Raw genomic sequence first — 15,527 nt, forward strand, 5'->3', positions numbered from 1 at the left:
GTGCTTTATATGCTCTGTCTGAGGCCAGAACTCTCCATTCACCTGACGAAGAGGGAAACCTCGAAAACTTGTGAGTCTATTATCAAATAAATCGGTTGGACTAAAACCTGGTGTTGTCAGACTTTTTACTGTGCACACCACTAGTCACAGGCCCCCACTCAGAGAAGCAATCCTCCACAACCACTCTCTGGCTTCTTCCATTGAAAAGTCTGACAACACCAGGTTTTAGTCCAACCTATTTATTTGATAATATACTCGCAAGCTTTCGGGTTAGCCCCTTCACCTGACGAAGGGGCTAACCCGAAAGCTTGCGAGTATATTATCAAATAAATAGGTTGGACTAAAACCTGGTGTTGTCAGACTTTTTACTGTGTTTACGCCAGTCCAACGCCGGCATACCCACATCATTCTTCCATTGAACCAGTGTCTAGTCCAATTTACTATCTCCCCATGTATACCTAGCGGCTGAATCTTCCTAACTAACCTCCCATGAGGGACCTTATCAAAGGCCTTGCTAAAATCCAACTAGGCAACATCCACCGCCTTCCCTTCATCCACTTCCATGGTGACCTTCTCGAAAAACTCTGATAGGTTGGTCAAATATGACCTACAACGCACAAAGCCATGTTGACTGTCCCTAATAAGTCCCTATCTATCCAACTATTTGTAGATCCTATCCCTTATCATATCTTCAAATAACTTGCCCACCACCGACGTCAAACTTACTGGCCTATAATTTCCCAGATTTCTTTTGGAACCTTTTTTAAACAACAGAACAACATGATCACCCTCCAATTATCCGGCACCTCCCCCGTGAATTTTAACACATTTTACATATGTCTGCTGGGGCCCCTGCAAGTTCAACACTAGCCTCCCTCAAGGTCCGTGGGAATACCATGTCAGGTCCTGGGGATTTATCCACTCTGATTTGCCTCAAGACAGCCAGCACCTCCTCCCCTGTAATCTATAAATGTTCCATGACCTCCCTACCTATTTGCCCTAAACTTAAACCTTTTCAGAATTACTGTCAACGCAGGAAGCCCGCTGGTCTGTGCATTTGGGAACTGAACTCTGTCGATGAGTGGCTGAGAGTTTCAGTGGAAGTTTCGCCAACAGAGAAAATTGAGATATTGAGGCATAGTATAAAAATGGTTCTATTTCACTCCCATGTGGATTCCCGCAATTTGCTATGTTTTAAAACTGCCGGAGGCTGCCGACCTTCCTCCAAAGACTTTAGGGATGCTTCCAACGGTCTATCCAGTTGAAATGGAAGAGCATCAGAGTTGGATAGCTGTTGTGAACTTACCACTCTGTTCTCATTTCATTGCCATATTTACTCAGCCTTCCATTGGGTGACCCAGGAGGCCACCAAAAGCAGGCAAGCATCTTACTACTGTGGGTAAACCTGGTTGAAATGTCATATAAAGAAGTCAATGCAATTTTTAGAGGCAACTGTGGAAGATGTGCTTGCACACTCTGCCTATTTATAGCAGATGACATAAAGGAAGAGAACAGAAAAAGGTTAGTGAGCTCTAATTTTGTGAGGCTAGGAGGAGCAGTGATGTTAGCTTCAGGGTCAGCACTGTTTCTCTGGGATCTCCTCTTCCGCAAACACATCCCTTCCTCCTCCACTCGTCAGGCCTCCCATCATTCTGGCCAAGCATGCTTGACGACCAGAGTAGAATACACTCATTTGGGACAGCTGGCTTTCTAAAGGCATGGTTATAAAGTATGGTTCTCTTAAACAATTGGACCTCTCAATTGGACCTAGTAGTAGGCTCACATGCTCCGCCAGCTGTTCACCCAGGACAAAAACAACTAACATAAAAAGAACTCTCCAACGTTGCAATTGTTCATCAGCACTCACGTTTCTGAAGTAAAAACACTGAAAGTTAAAATAATTTATAAAATGTATGGAATATCAGTACTCAATTAGGCTTGAAAAATTAAATGCAAAGCTAGTTAACATTATAACAATCATTCTGAAATATTAACTTCCTTCTGATTCATTAATTGATTTTGTTTCTGTCCTTTAATTCAGGTGGTCTTCTTCTGCAACCATCCCAAGCTTTTAATGTTGACGTGTTGGGAGCCAAAACATTGTCAGGCCCTCCAAATATTCAGTTTGGAACCACCATTCAGCAGTTTTCAAATGCTGATGGACAATGGTAAGGTAGACTTTATTCGGACTTTCATTTTGGGAGCATCATAATGGAGCATGGTCCACCTATAATTATGTTTACTGCATGTTATCGAGTGATGAAGTAAATTAAAAGAAAAGACAGATACAATGGTCAATTTGGGTACTGTAAAAAGAGCAGAAGAATGAGTGACTTCTTCAGCACTTTTTCAAAGAGAATGGACAGCTAAGTATCTGAAATGTAACTCAGAAATGGCAATTTTCTGTGTTATTGCTGTTGTACTTGCTGTCTCTTCTTTAAGGAAAATTGAGCTTCAGTTTTCACGTCCATAGTAATGTGTGACGTCTTGAGCAAACACGTTGATAAAGACAGGTTTAGGAAAAGCGTTTCTGAAGAAGATCCACAATGGACAGAGAATGAAAAACAACCTGACCTACCTGAAAAAGATAATGATGGGAGCTGAAGGGTAAAGAAAAATTGCAGTGATTGAATGGTTACTTCCTATCTATCTTTGTCTAGGAATCGGAAGGGAAGTTATTTAAATCAGGCATTTAAACAATTAATCTATAATACATTGAAAGTCACACTCATCTATAATACATTGAAATTCTTAAATGTGCACACACCTAGGGCAGGGTTTTCTAGTCACGTTTGCCCCAAAACGGAAAATCCCACCCGAGGTCAGCGACCTTGGCAAGGTCTGTTCCCTGCCCACTATGATTCCCGTAGTGGGCGGAATGGGAAAATTCCATCCCTACAGTATAATCTGTACTTCTTGTAACAATCATACACTTCTGCCAGTCATATTTATCACACACAATTCCATCAAATATGCCCCGCCTGCTTTTCTGTCAAACATCCCACTGTTTCTGTTGACATTGCTTAATATTTTCCCAATGGCAACAGTTATTTTTAATTTACTCATTGGTGAGATGGTGGCTTTGCTGGCTGGACAGAATTTATTGCCCTTGAGAAGGTGGTGGTGAGTTACCTCCTTGAACTGCTACAGTCCATGTGGTGTAGGTACACCCACAGTGCTGTTAGGAATTAAGTTCCAGGATTTTGACCCAATGATAGTGAAAGAGCAGTGATATAGTTCCAAGACAGGATGGTAAGTGGCTTGGAGAGCAACTTACAGGTAGTTGTGCTCCCATGCATCTCCTATCCTTGTCTTCCTAGCGGCTAAAGGCCCTGGGTTTGGAAGGTGCTGTCGAAGGAGCTTTGATGAGTTTCTGCCGTGCATCTTGTAGATGGTGCACACTGTTGCCACTGCACATCGGTGATGCTTGGACTGAATGTTTAAGCTGCTTCATCCTGAATAATGTCAAACTTCTTGAATGTTATTGGAGCAGCTCTCATCAGGGCAAATGGAAAGTATTCCATCACAGTCCTGACTTGTTTCCTATAGATGGTTTAAAGGAATCAGAAGGTGGGTTACTCTCCACAGAATTCCCAGCTTCTAACCATGTTTTGTAGCCATCACATTTATATGGCTAATCCAGTTCAGTTTCTGGTTAATGGCAACCTCCATGATGTTGATAGTGGGGGATTCAGTGATAGTAATGCTATCTAAGTTTGATTCTCTGTCATTGAAGATGGTCATAGCCTGGCATTCCTGTGGCATGAATGTGGCCACTTATCAGCCCAAACTTGGAAGCTGACCACGTCTTGCTGCATATGGATACAGACTTCTTCATAGAACATAGAACACTACAGCACAAACAGGCCCTTCGGCCCACAAGTTGCGCCGATCACATCATCACCTACCAACCTACAGACCTATCTATAACCCTCAATCTCATTAAACCCCATATACTCATCCAGAAGTCTTTTAAAAGACCCCAGCGAGTTCGCCTCCACCACCACTGACGGCAGCCGATTCCATTCACTCACCACCCTCTGAGTGAAAAACTTACCCCTAACATCACTTCTGAACCTCCCTCCCCGCACCTTAAATCTGTGTCCTCTCGTAGCGACCATTTCAAACCGGGGAAATAGCCTCTGAGAGTCCACCCTATCTATTCCTCTCAACATTTTGTAAACTTCTATCAGGTCGCCTCTCAACCTTCGTCTCTCCAGGGAAAAGAGTCCCAGCTCCCTCAACCTAACTTCATAAGGCATGCCTCCCAGTCCAGGCAACATCCTTGTAAATCTCCTCTGCACCCTTTCAATAGCTTCTACATCCTTCCTATAGTGAGGCGACCAGAACTGCGCACAGTACTCCAAATGAGGCCTGACAAGGGTCTTATAAAGTTCCAGCATTACCTCCCGACTCCTAAACTCAATCCCTCGATTTATGAAGGCCAGTACACCATACGCCTTCTTGACCACATCCTCCACCTGCGAGGCCGATTTAAGAGTCTGAAGAGTATCTTAAGAGTATCTGAAGAGTCACAAATTGTGCCGAATGTTGTGCAGTCATCAGCAAATATCCCTACTTCTGACTTTGTGACGGAGAGGAAGTCATCGATGAAACAGCTGAAGATAGTTGGGCCTCGGACACTCCCCAGGAGGGACTCCTGCAGTGGTGTCCCTGAACTGAAATGATTGATCTCCAGCAACCACAGCCATCTTTCTTTGTGCCAAGCATGACTCCCAACTAGCAGATCATTGTTCCTCTGATTTCCATTGACTCTAGTTTTGCTAGGGCTCCTTGATGCCATATTTGGTCAAGTACCACCTTGACATCAAGGGCAGTCACTCTGACTTCACCCCTCGAGTTCTTCTACAATAACAAAAATCACAGAAGAGGCCTTTCAGCCCATCGAGTCTGCACCAATGCATGAAAAGCCCTGATCTGCCCACTTGAGCCCATAGCCTTGAATGTTATGGTGTGCCAAGTACTCATTCAGGTACTATTTTTATCCATTACATTTCAAATTACTTCACTGACTCGAAAACATTTTGCGATAATCTGACGTTATGAAAGAAAGAAAGCAAGATTTACATTTATATAACATTGTGTACAGCCTCAGGCTGGCTCAAAGTGTGTTATAGGCATGGAAGTACTTTTCAATTATAGCCACTTGTGTAATATAGGAAACACAGCAGCCAATCTGTATTCAGCAAGCATCCACAAACAATATTGTAATAGTGATCAACTAATCTATTTCTGTGATGTTGATTGAGGAATAAATATTGGCCAAAACATTGAGAATAATTGCCATGCTCCTATTTGAAATATGTAACGGGAGGGTTTGAACCTGCCCCAGAGGGCAGACCTGTCCTCTAAAAGATGATAGCTCCAGTAGTGTAGCACCCCTTCAGAATGTCAGCTGAGAATTTTGCACCTAAGCCTTCAGTTCAATACTTTGATTCAGAAGTGAACATTTTTCCTGCTCTGTTTAATGTTTTGATTGATCTGTGTTTGATTGTGTTAATCTGTTCTTATTTATGTCAGTGTATCTGATTTGTTAAATTTGTGGATATAGTCAGAGCGATAATTAAAAAGAGAAGGCCTGCATCCTGGATGGTGTCATGGGTGGAATCTTACCAATTGTTTTCAAAGTGTCAGGCTCAGACTGAAAATTGGCATGAAGCTGTCCAGCTATGCAGACCAGTTTTCACTCCAGTTCCTGAGCCTCTCTGAGAGAAAATAGATGAGTGGCTGGGACTTACTCTGTCACTCTGGTGGGGTAGGGCTTCATAGAATGAGACAGACCAAGAACACAGATATCAGGGTGCCACCTTTAAAGAGTGCATTGATCAGAATTAAAAATAAACTCCCCCCCCCCCCCCAACCCACCATTGCCATGATGGTACTGGGGGCTCCGCCCCCTCCCTCCATAGACAATCATCTGGGGTTGTCCCCAACCTCTCCCCCAGACAATTATCCAATCATCAGGGTTCTCCTCTGACCTGTTCAGAAGCCACCGAGCACACTGGGAGAGGAGGAAGTGCTGGAGCAGAGCCTGGGGCTATCCAACAGGGAGTACCTGGCAAACTCCCACCCCACTCCTGACACCAAAGAAAGTGAAAGACAAACAAAGTGATACAGTGTCACCAGGGACACCCAAAAGTCAGCTGGCCCCTCCAGGTTAAGGCCCTCCAGAGGCTGCCAGCCAAGGGCATAGGGCATGAAATGCTGTTGGAGTAAGATTCAGAAGCCCCACCACCTTCTGGCACTAACATTTGTGGATTCCCACCAGTGCCTGCACCAAGCAGTCAAACCTTGCACCATGAAGCTCATATGCTGAGTTATGGTGTGAACATCTGCCACGTCCAGTGCAGACGTCAACCTCTCAATGCCCTGCAGTGACAGCACTGTAGATTTCTATGATCTATGATCTATGAACTTAAGATCCAAACCTAGTAGGCCTTAATTTAAGAGGATCCCCTTTGAAATGAATTACAGTTTATGGGTCAGTTGGTTTTCAGTTGAATTGTTGTTTGGCCAAATTTACTTATAAAAATAAAATTGAATAAATCTCAACATCCCTAGCTGTTTGTTCAGTGTTTGTAATGTAACCAGATGTGCATGCCTTCTGCTGATCCCGCCAGAAGTTATTAATGTTTCCATGGAATTTTAAATTTTTTTTATTGTTTTTTGTTTGGGTTCCTTAGTTAAGTTTTCAGTCACGCTCTCAAGTAGTTTTTTGATCCAGAACTACAATAGTTGCTTTTTACATAGCCCCTATTAAGTTATGCCATATCATACATTTAACTCCTCATTTACTTATTGATAAGACACACTCTCTTCAATACAAGAAGACACGCTGAAGTAAAACTGCTGAGTATTTTAATGATGTTAAAGAGTGGAATAGATATACAAAATAAAGACAGAGGGACAGATGTTCGCAGGTAACCTTCATCAGGAAATTTACTGATGTTCTAGGCCTGCCTCCGTAAAAAGGGGTATGGGAGAGAGAAAGACTCATGCCCATCAACTCTATAACCGAAGCCACAGGAGTGAACAAGTGCCAATTTTGACTGGTTAGAAGTCCCACCTCAGTTCTCTGGGACTTCACCCCAGTTATTTTACAAGCTTCTAGACTCTCTGGCACTCATCCTTCAGACCTCTTAAATCCTTACCACCCTTACCTGGTCTCCCATACCTTCCATGACAATTCAATGCCAACTCATTACCCCTAACTACCTCTATGTTGTTTCATAGTCCCATGCCAAGTCAATGCCAGTGAAACCCCCACGCTACCTCATAGCTCCCTTCAAAATTCAATGCCAATTCTTGCTCTCCCATACGTATGCCCCCTACATGCCAATTCAATGGCAACTCATTCTTTACACCACCATGCTTGCTGATAGCCCCCAAGCAATTTCCACAGACACTTAAGCAGTATCTAACATGGACAAATATGAAGGAGTGGATGTGGAGTGAAATAAAAACTTCTAACAATCCAATACACATTTCATTCATACACATTTGTTGGTGAATCAGTGGCAGGATTGGACAGAGTCAGCATGGATTTATGAAATGGAAATCATGCTTGATAAATCTACAGAATTCTTTGAGAATGTAACTAGTAAAGTTGATGAGGGAGAGTCAGTGGATGTGGTTTATTTCGACTTTCAGAAGGCTTTAGACAAAGTCCCAAAGAAGAGATTAATGTGTAAAATTAAAGCACATCGAATTGGGGGTAGTGCATTGAGATGGATGGAAAACTGGCTAGCAGACGAAATGCAAAGAGTTGGAATAAACAGGTCTTTTTTCCAAATGGCAAGCAGTGACTATATTGCAGTGCTGGAACTATTCACTATCCAGCTATTCACAAATGTATATTAATGATTTATATGACGGAATTAGATGTAATATCTCAAAATTTGCAGATGACCCAAAGTTGGGTGGGATAGTGAGTGTGAGGAGGATGCAGAGATGTTTCAGTGTGAGATGGACAAGCTGGATGAGTGGGCAAATAATTGGCTATTGCAGTGTAATATGGATAAATGTGAGATTATCCATTTTAGCAGAAAAACAGGAAACATAGAAACAGAGAAAATAGGTGCAGGAATAGGCCATTTGGCCCTTCGAGTCTGCACCACCATTCAATGTGATCATGGTCGATCATGCATTTTCAGTATCCTACCCCCTCTTTCTCTCCATACCTCTTGAACCATATAGCCACAGGAAAAGCAGATTACAATATGAATGACCATAAATTAAGGAAGGAGACATGCAATGAAACCTGAGTGTCCTCGTACACCAGTTGCTGAAGGTAAACATGCAGCAGGCAGTAAAAAAGGCAAATGGCATATTGGCTTTCATAGTGAGAAGATACAAGTGCAACAGTGGAGGTTCTTTGCTGCATTATGCAGGGCCTTGATGAGACCATACCTGAAATATTGTGAGCAGTTTTGGTCTCCTTATCTGAGGAAGGATGCTCTTGCTCTAGAGGGAATGCAGAAAAGGTTTACGGACTGATTTCTGGGATGGCAGGACTGGCATGTAAGAAGAGATTAAATTGTTTAGGATTGTATTCACTGGAGTTCAGAATAAAAAATTAAAGTTTATTTATTAGTTACAAGTAAGGCTTACATTAACACTGCAATGAAGTTACTGTGAAATTCCCCGAGTTGCCACACTCTAGCGCCTGTTCGGGTCAGTGTACCTAACCAGGTACAGGAATGAGGAGGGATCTCATAGAAACTTATAAAATTCTAAGAGGGTGGATGAAATAAGGATGTTCCTGATGGTTGGGGTGTCCAGAACCAGAGGGGTTCACAGTCTGAAGATACCGGGTAGATGGTTTAGGGCAGAGCTGAGGAGAAACTTCTTCACCCAGAGAGTAGTCAGCTTATGGAATTCATTACCACAGAGAGAAGTTGAGACCAAAATGGGCAGTATGGTAACACAGTGGTTAGCACTGCTGCCGCAGAGCACCAGGGATCCGGGTTCAATTCTGACCTCAAGTCGCTGTCTGTGTGGGGTTTGCACATTCTCTCTGTGTCTGCACCGGTTCCTCTAGGTGCTTCAGTTTCCTCCCACACTCCAAAGATCTCCGATTAGATTGATTGGCCATGTAAGCTGCCCCTTAGTGTCAGGGGGTTAGCAGGGTAAACACATGGGGTTGCAGGGACAGGGTCTGGGTGTGATTTTGGTATCGATGATCAAATGGCCTCCTCCTACACTATAGAGATTCTATGATTCTAATGTTGAATGTTTTCAAGATGTATTTAGATAGCACTTGAGGCAAAGATAATCAAAGGATATGGGAAAGGCAGGATCAGACTATTGAATTGGATGATCAGCCATGATCATAATGAATGGTGAAGCAGGCTTGAAAGGCCAAATAGCCACCCTCCTGCTCCTACTCATGTTTCTATGCTTAAAATTCCAATTCATGAAATTCATTCAAAGCTTTCAAACCTCTTCAAATGGTGAATCTTTTATAAAAACAAACAAACTGAAGACCCTTTATTAAAGACAGTTATAATTTAATAGACTCTTCAAACTGTCAATCAAACTGTGAATTGGGAACCTCTCATCAGATGATTGTAGCATTAGAAACTCAGCCAAGCATTCATCGCAACATAATACTAGCCCTTGGGAAAATGTCAAAAAACACTATTGAAACTGTATGACTGGATATTATTTTCTTTCTAACCTGATGGCCTATCAGTCAAAGGATTTCAACAGATTTTTTTTGAACTCCCAGTGACAGCTTTGCCCCTTTTTTTATTTAAAGAGCAGAAATTTTAAAACCTAAGATAAGCATATGTTATCCACCCTTTGAGTGTTAGCACCTAGTCCCACAATTTATAATTCACATATTACAGGGTAAGGCCCTTGCAATAGCCAAAATGAGGTCTGTTTGAACTTAGCACTAAGAGAAAATATTTTCCTCCTGCAAGAATTATGTCCTCACCCAAAACTGCTCCCCTCCTTCCCACTTTTCCCTACTAGCAAAAATTGAACCTTTCATTATTAGTGAGAATTCTGCATTAAAAAATGTGAAAATAAGGAAATAGGTCACTTCTTTACACAGTCCCCAATGTCATTTTTGAAACTTTATAGACCTGATGGATTCTCTCTTAGTTTATTTAAGACAACGAACATTGAAAATTGCTGATTTTTAAAAATCAAAGATGTAGGTTGACCCTCTGTAGTCAAGAAATATAATTCTGCAGGTAAAATGATTAAGTCCCAATTCTCTGTCTACGCTGACTTTTAAGGCTGGGTGAGAGATGTTTTTGTTCTAGTCTGTATACCCAGATCAACCTGCAGAGGTTGAGCCTTGTTGATGAATCAGGTATTGACCATCTGCAGCCAATTTCAGTCATGAAACAGCAGTATTAATGTATTTATTTGTCCACACATGTTGATGGTGGATGTAATTGATGCAGAATAGGGAGTGAATGATATCTTATCAAAGTTCGAGCTATGCTGAAATGTCTTCATTTGAAATTCCATCTTCACATGGCAGGTCAGTCCATTAGCTATTGTAAGTTTCTTCTATTGAAATGGTGAGGGGGTAGTCGATCAGCACCTGCAAAGACCACTGGCATTCTAACAATTTGCCAGAGATCTGTGCAGACATGTCAGTATAGCAATCATAAAATAAGTCACCTGATCCTTTAGAGTTCATTCTGTGAAGTAGAGTGTCCATATCCCACATTCCTTTTTAAAAGTAACGAGTACACCTCCCAATATGCTTTCTGGCATAGGATATGACTGCAACACTGATTTAAACCCAAATTGGGAAGGGCCATATTGGGTCCCCAACCTGTGCCACTTTTTGGAGATTAAACGCTATGCACCAATTCTACTCCCTTAACCTGCATCAAACTGAATCCACCACCCTTTGGCAGCTGAAGGTTTGCCCTTGGGGTGTGAACAGTCACTAATATATAATGGGTATATTTCTATCTATATTTAAGAAGGTTATTTAGTGTATTATCTCACACCAATGGGAGTTCAGCAGTGCTCATTCTACTTCCATCCTGGACTATTATCATGATACGATACCCTGGCAATGCTAATGCTCATGTTGAGCTAAGCCACAAGCCTCTCCACAACCCAAATTGCTATTCAAACTAACGTTATGAAATCATGATTATTTTGGAGTAGTGAGCAGCTTTGTTGTTAGAGAAACTGAGCTCTTCTTACTCTGGAAGATGATCAACAACATTCTAATGGAGTGTCTGGTAAATGGTGAACAGTAGTTCAAATATTAGCCAAGCTAAGTGCTGTGTTATTTTCATTATGCTTGTCCAAATATAAAAATCTTTTCAAAGCAACAAAATACCTTTGTGATGTGATACACGTTCTCGCCTTCAGTTTCATGTGGTAGAGACTTTCACATCATTAAATAAATATTACCCTGAGGAAAAGAAAATTGCTCTTGAAATCAATTCAGCTGAATTATATCCCACTTCCAAACACCAAACAAACTCAAACCTTGGTCAGTTTCACCCTAAATGTAACCCTCGGCTCAATGCTAAACCAAACTCTAAATCTAATCTCAATGCTAATAGTAAACCCAAATCTAGCTCCAAAATCAAGGTTTAATTTTCAGTGATGTCCAAGGATGTACATCTTCTCAGGAGTGACAGGAAATTACAATAGTTTCATACTTTGTGGAGTAGGCTTCAAAATTTGGGTTCAAATCCATGGCAGATGACTTGGAAAGTAAATGGGCCATTGCGTACATAGCAAATCCCAAGATTAAAGCATGAATTGCATAAAGTTCGTGTGACTTGGTGACATGCTGAGGCCACAGCCTTTGGTTAGCAATCCAAAGAATTCGTAACTATTTCCTGCCTCGTTGTTTTCACAATGACAAAGATTAATGTATTTTTTTTAATCACCCTGGCATTATCAGCCTTCCCCTCCTAAACCTCTCCTTATTGTGGTACATCCTGTTCTCCCATTAAGTACTGCTGGCAGCTTTTCACTTGCAATCAATGGAAAGCAAATGTCAAATGGCAGCTTCTACAAGGAAGCCTCTTCCTACTGTGTAATATGTGCACGATGCACAATCCATATACCAAAGTTTATTTGCATTTAATGCTTCCTGTATTCCCATTTTCTGTAAAGTGTACAGTATTCAGGTGTATGTATAAACTATATACTGTATATAAATATAATGCACTCTTTTTGGAACATCATACACAACATTGTAAATTAAAATAAAAGCAAAATACTGTAGGTGCTGGAAATGTGAAATAACAACAGAAATGTTGAAAAAGATCAGCAGGTGTGATATCTTGTGTGGCGAGATAAACCGAGTTAATATTTAATATTAACTCTATTTCCCTCACTGTAGATGCTGCCAGACTTGTTGAGTTTTTCCAGCATCTTCTGTTGTTATTATTGTAAATTAACAATCGGCAGAATAGAACCAAATTCATCAAATCACTCAAGTTATATTATTTGTTGCTATTGTCTGTCAGCTGTATTAGAAACTAGAAATACCACAATATGAATTCACTAATAAGAAATGACAGCTCAGGGTTTATTGCTTTGCAGAACAGTCATTCATTAGTACAAAAACCAAGGAACTTTCATTGTTATATTGGAACAACACAATTCCATTTCCATTAGAATATTAAACTGTGAAATCCTCTAACAAGGATCCTGCAGAACTTTCACCATTGAATTCAAAGTCTGATTTAGCGTCATCTGTGCATCTCTAATGCTTGCTGCATTCCCCAATCCCTTGATCCAGACTGCAGTCCCCATACATTGTGAGCTTTTTAACTCTACAATTTTGGAAAGTATTCAAGTCTTGAGCCATGTAGATTTTCCCCATTATCTTAACAACTTTGTATGGTCTATTATCTGGTATTTCTATTATCTGAAGAAGCTTAGTTAGGTTGCAAAGTATTGTAGTTTGTATTAAATATTTTTTTGATGTATAAGTCTTCTAAAAGTATTTGGTGCACCCAAGGGAATTTGAGAGCAAATCTCCCTCCTTGGTACTAACACAAGACTTTATCATAGAACCACAGAATCTCACAGCACAGAACGAGGCGATTTGGCCTATAGTGCTTGTACCACCCATTTGAAAGAACTATCCAATTCATCCCTGTTCTTTTCCCATAGTCCTGGGAGTTCACCCAATTCCCTTTGGAAAGTTATTCTTGAATCTGCTTCATCACCCCTGCAGGCAATTAATTCTAGATCATTATAACTCAATGCATAAAAAAAATTCTCCCTTTTTCCCCCTATTGGTCTTTAGCTAATTACTTTAAATGTATATCCTTGGTTAATGACTCTTCTGCCAGTGTGAACAATTTCTCTTTTATTCATTCTATAAAACACTTCATAATTTTCAACAGCTCTATTAAATTTCTCCTCAACCTTCTAAGAAAAACCAACCAAACTTTGGCCTTTCCATTTAACTGAAGTTTTTTTTATCCCTGGTACTATTCTGTCAAATTTCTTCAGTACCAAGGCTTCTATTGACTCCAGAATAAGATCCTCACACATTTGTCCTGATCAATGTTGGAGAACAATTTTATCATAATGAAGTCTTCCACTTAACAACAATAATTTTCATGTGTTTAACACTTCAAACAGAGAAAGGACAACATTTTCCCATCCTGCTCGCCATGGGGATTGTAGTGGGCAGGACAGGACCAATGCAAAGCACCATTGACCTTGGGCAAGATTTTCCGGTCTTGGAGCAGGTGCGGCTGGAAAATCCCACCAAAATGTCTCAAAGTGCTTCTCAGATGTGTAATCAAAAGAATTGGCTAACTCAGGAGGGAATTTTAGAAAAGTTAACTAGGATTAGTGAAGCTTACATCCACAGCCTCAGCAGCAAGAGTGACATTAATGACATTTTGTGCCAACTAGAGAGCTGTCACAAATAAAGAGGTTTGATCTTGTCTCAATACAATCACAGTTTAAATCATTTTATTACCAACTGTTTAAAATGCAACTTTCATTCTTATCGATTTCACGTCATAAGCAGAAGAAAGACAATCAATCAATCAATTACTTTGAAGAAGGGATCTCACCACATTTTAAAAATATATTATCAGATTTCCACTATCCACTGAATATATCTTTCCAACGAGAAAATGAAAGAGAGAACTAACAAAATTACAGCTATCTGAATCTATGGGTTGTTGAATGTCTTTATGTCTAATTTAGCAAAAGGACTGTGATTTATTTATGTGGGAATTTCCATTTATTACTTAGATCAATTTTATTTTGGTCAATCAGTCAATGGAGGGGCAATTTCACCCTCTAATTCCCTAAAAGATCCAATTGAAAACAACATTTCTTGGCTGACCCTGTATTTATTGTTAACTTCACTTAACACATTCAGCCATTGAAGGAGCTGTTAGTGCAGATTAATTGGTTGATTATGAAACCTGAAGGCTTATTTCCTCTTGCCATGCTTTTAACAAAGACATAAGAAATTTATTGAGAAACAAAAGAGCCACATTCCAGTAGATAATGCGGACTGAAATGTTACATTCAAGTCTAAATTTAGAATGCCCTTTGATCTCTTTTCTCAAATATTCTTATGTGCCTGCATTCTGGAGATTTGGAAGTGGTTTTCACAAGAAAAACTCTGATCATGATGGTATTTTCATCCTCAGGAGACTGGACTGTTTGATCTCCTGGAGACTGTTCAAAGTTAAACTTTACAAACCCAACAACCAAAATTTCAGATCCTGAATCACCTACGAGAAAACATGCCTGGACCTGTTGAGTTTTGTCTCATTTCACAGATCCATGACTATTAGGCCATCAAATATAAATTTTCTGTAACAATAGTTTTCAAATCTAATAATCTGACAAGTCAATTTCCCACTAAAACTGAGCATTCCTATAGAACAAACTGTTCCCTCCATGCAAACATGTTACTGCACTGCAATGAAAAGGTCATTCCAAAGTGACCTGGCTGTTGTACTGCTGTGATTACATTAAGGAAAAAAACACTCAGGTATGGATCACTAGATGACACTCACCATCCAGAGAAACACAGGGCAAGTAGTCTCGGATGAGGTCCATTTGCCTAACCTCATCCTTCTACTTGCTTGGGGAAAACGTGCCCACTTTCAATTCTTTATGAAGGGTAACATCCCAGATTACTAAACTTCTTCCTTTACCCAGAGAAAATGGTTACAGCACAGAAGGCTGCTACTGTCAAGGTACAATGCACCAACTGCCACTCCTTTGCCGTTTCACCATGGCCCTACAAATTTTCAGAGAATGACTCCATTCTCTTTTGAAAGCCTCAATGGAATCTGCCTCCATCACACTCTCAGATGATGCATTTCAGATCTTAACCCTGGCGGGGCTGGTGAGCCATTGAAACTTCCTTTCACATCGGTGGGCTCAAAAAATCCTGCTTAAGTGCAGGGCTGGAAAACTTTGTGAAGAAGTTTTTTTCTCGAGTACCCGTCACTTCCCTAAACAAACTTCACACTTTTTCATTCCATGCTACTTTTTTGTTCGTCTCTGTAAACAAG

At 40.6% G+C, this 15,527-nt stretch overlaps 1 protein-coding gene across 1 annotated transcript in view; it reads left to right on the forward strand.

The window, feature by feature from the left end:
* Positions 1-15,527, forward strand: part of itga2.2 (integrin, alpha 2 (CD49B, alpha 2 subunit of VLA-2 receptor), tandem duplicate 2) — a 131,849-nt gene that overhangs the window by 43,108 nt on the left and 73,214 nt on the right. The window contains exon 2 of the mRNA XM_080185564.1: positions 2,042-2,168. Coding sequence (XP_080041690.1) covers positions 2,042-2,168 — 127 coding nt within the window. The remainder of the gene's footprint in view (positions 1-2,041; positions 2,169-15,527) is intronic.

The sequence above is a fragment of the Carcharhinus amblyrhynchos genome, chromosome 1 (assembly GCF_965287045.1).
Source record: "Carcharhinus amblyrhynchos chromosome 1, sCarAmb.v2.hapA, whole genome shotgun sequence".
In the NCBI taxonomy this organism is placed as follows: Eukaryota; Metazoa; Chordata; class Chondrichthyes; order Carcharhiniformes; family Carcharhinidae; genus Carcharhinus; species Carcharhinus amblyrhynchos.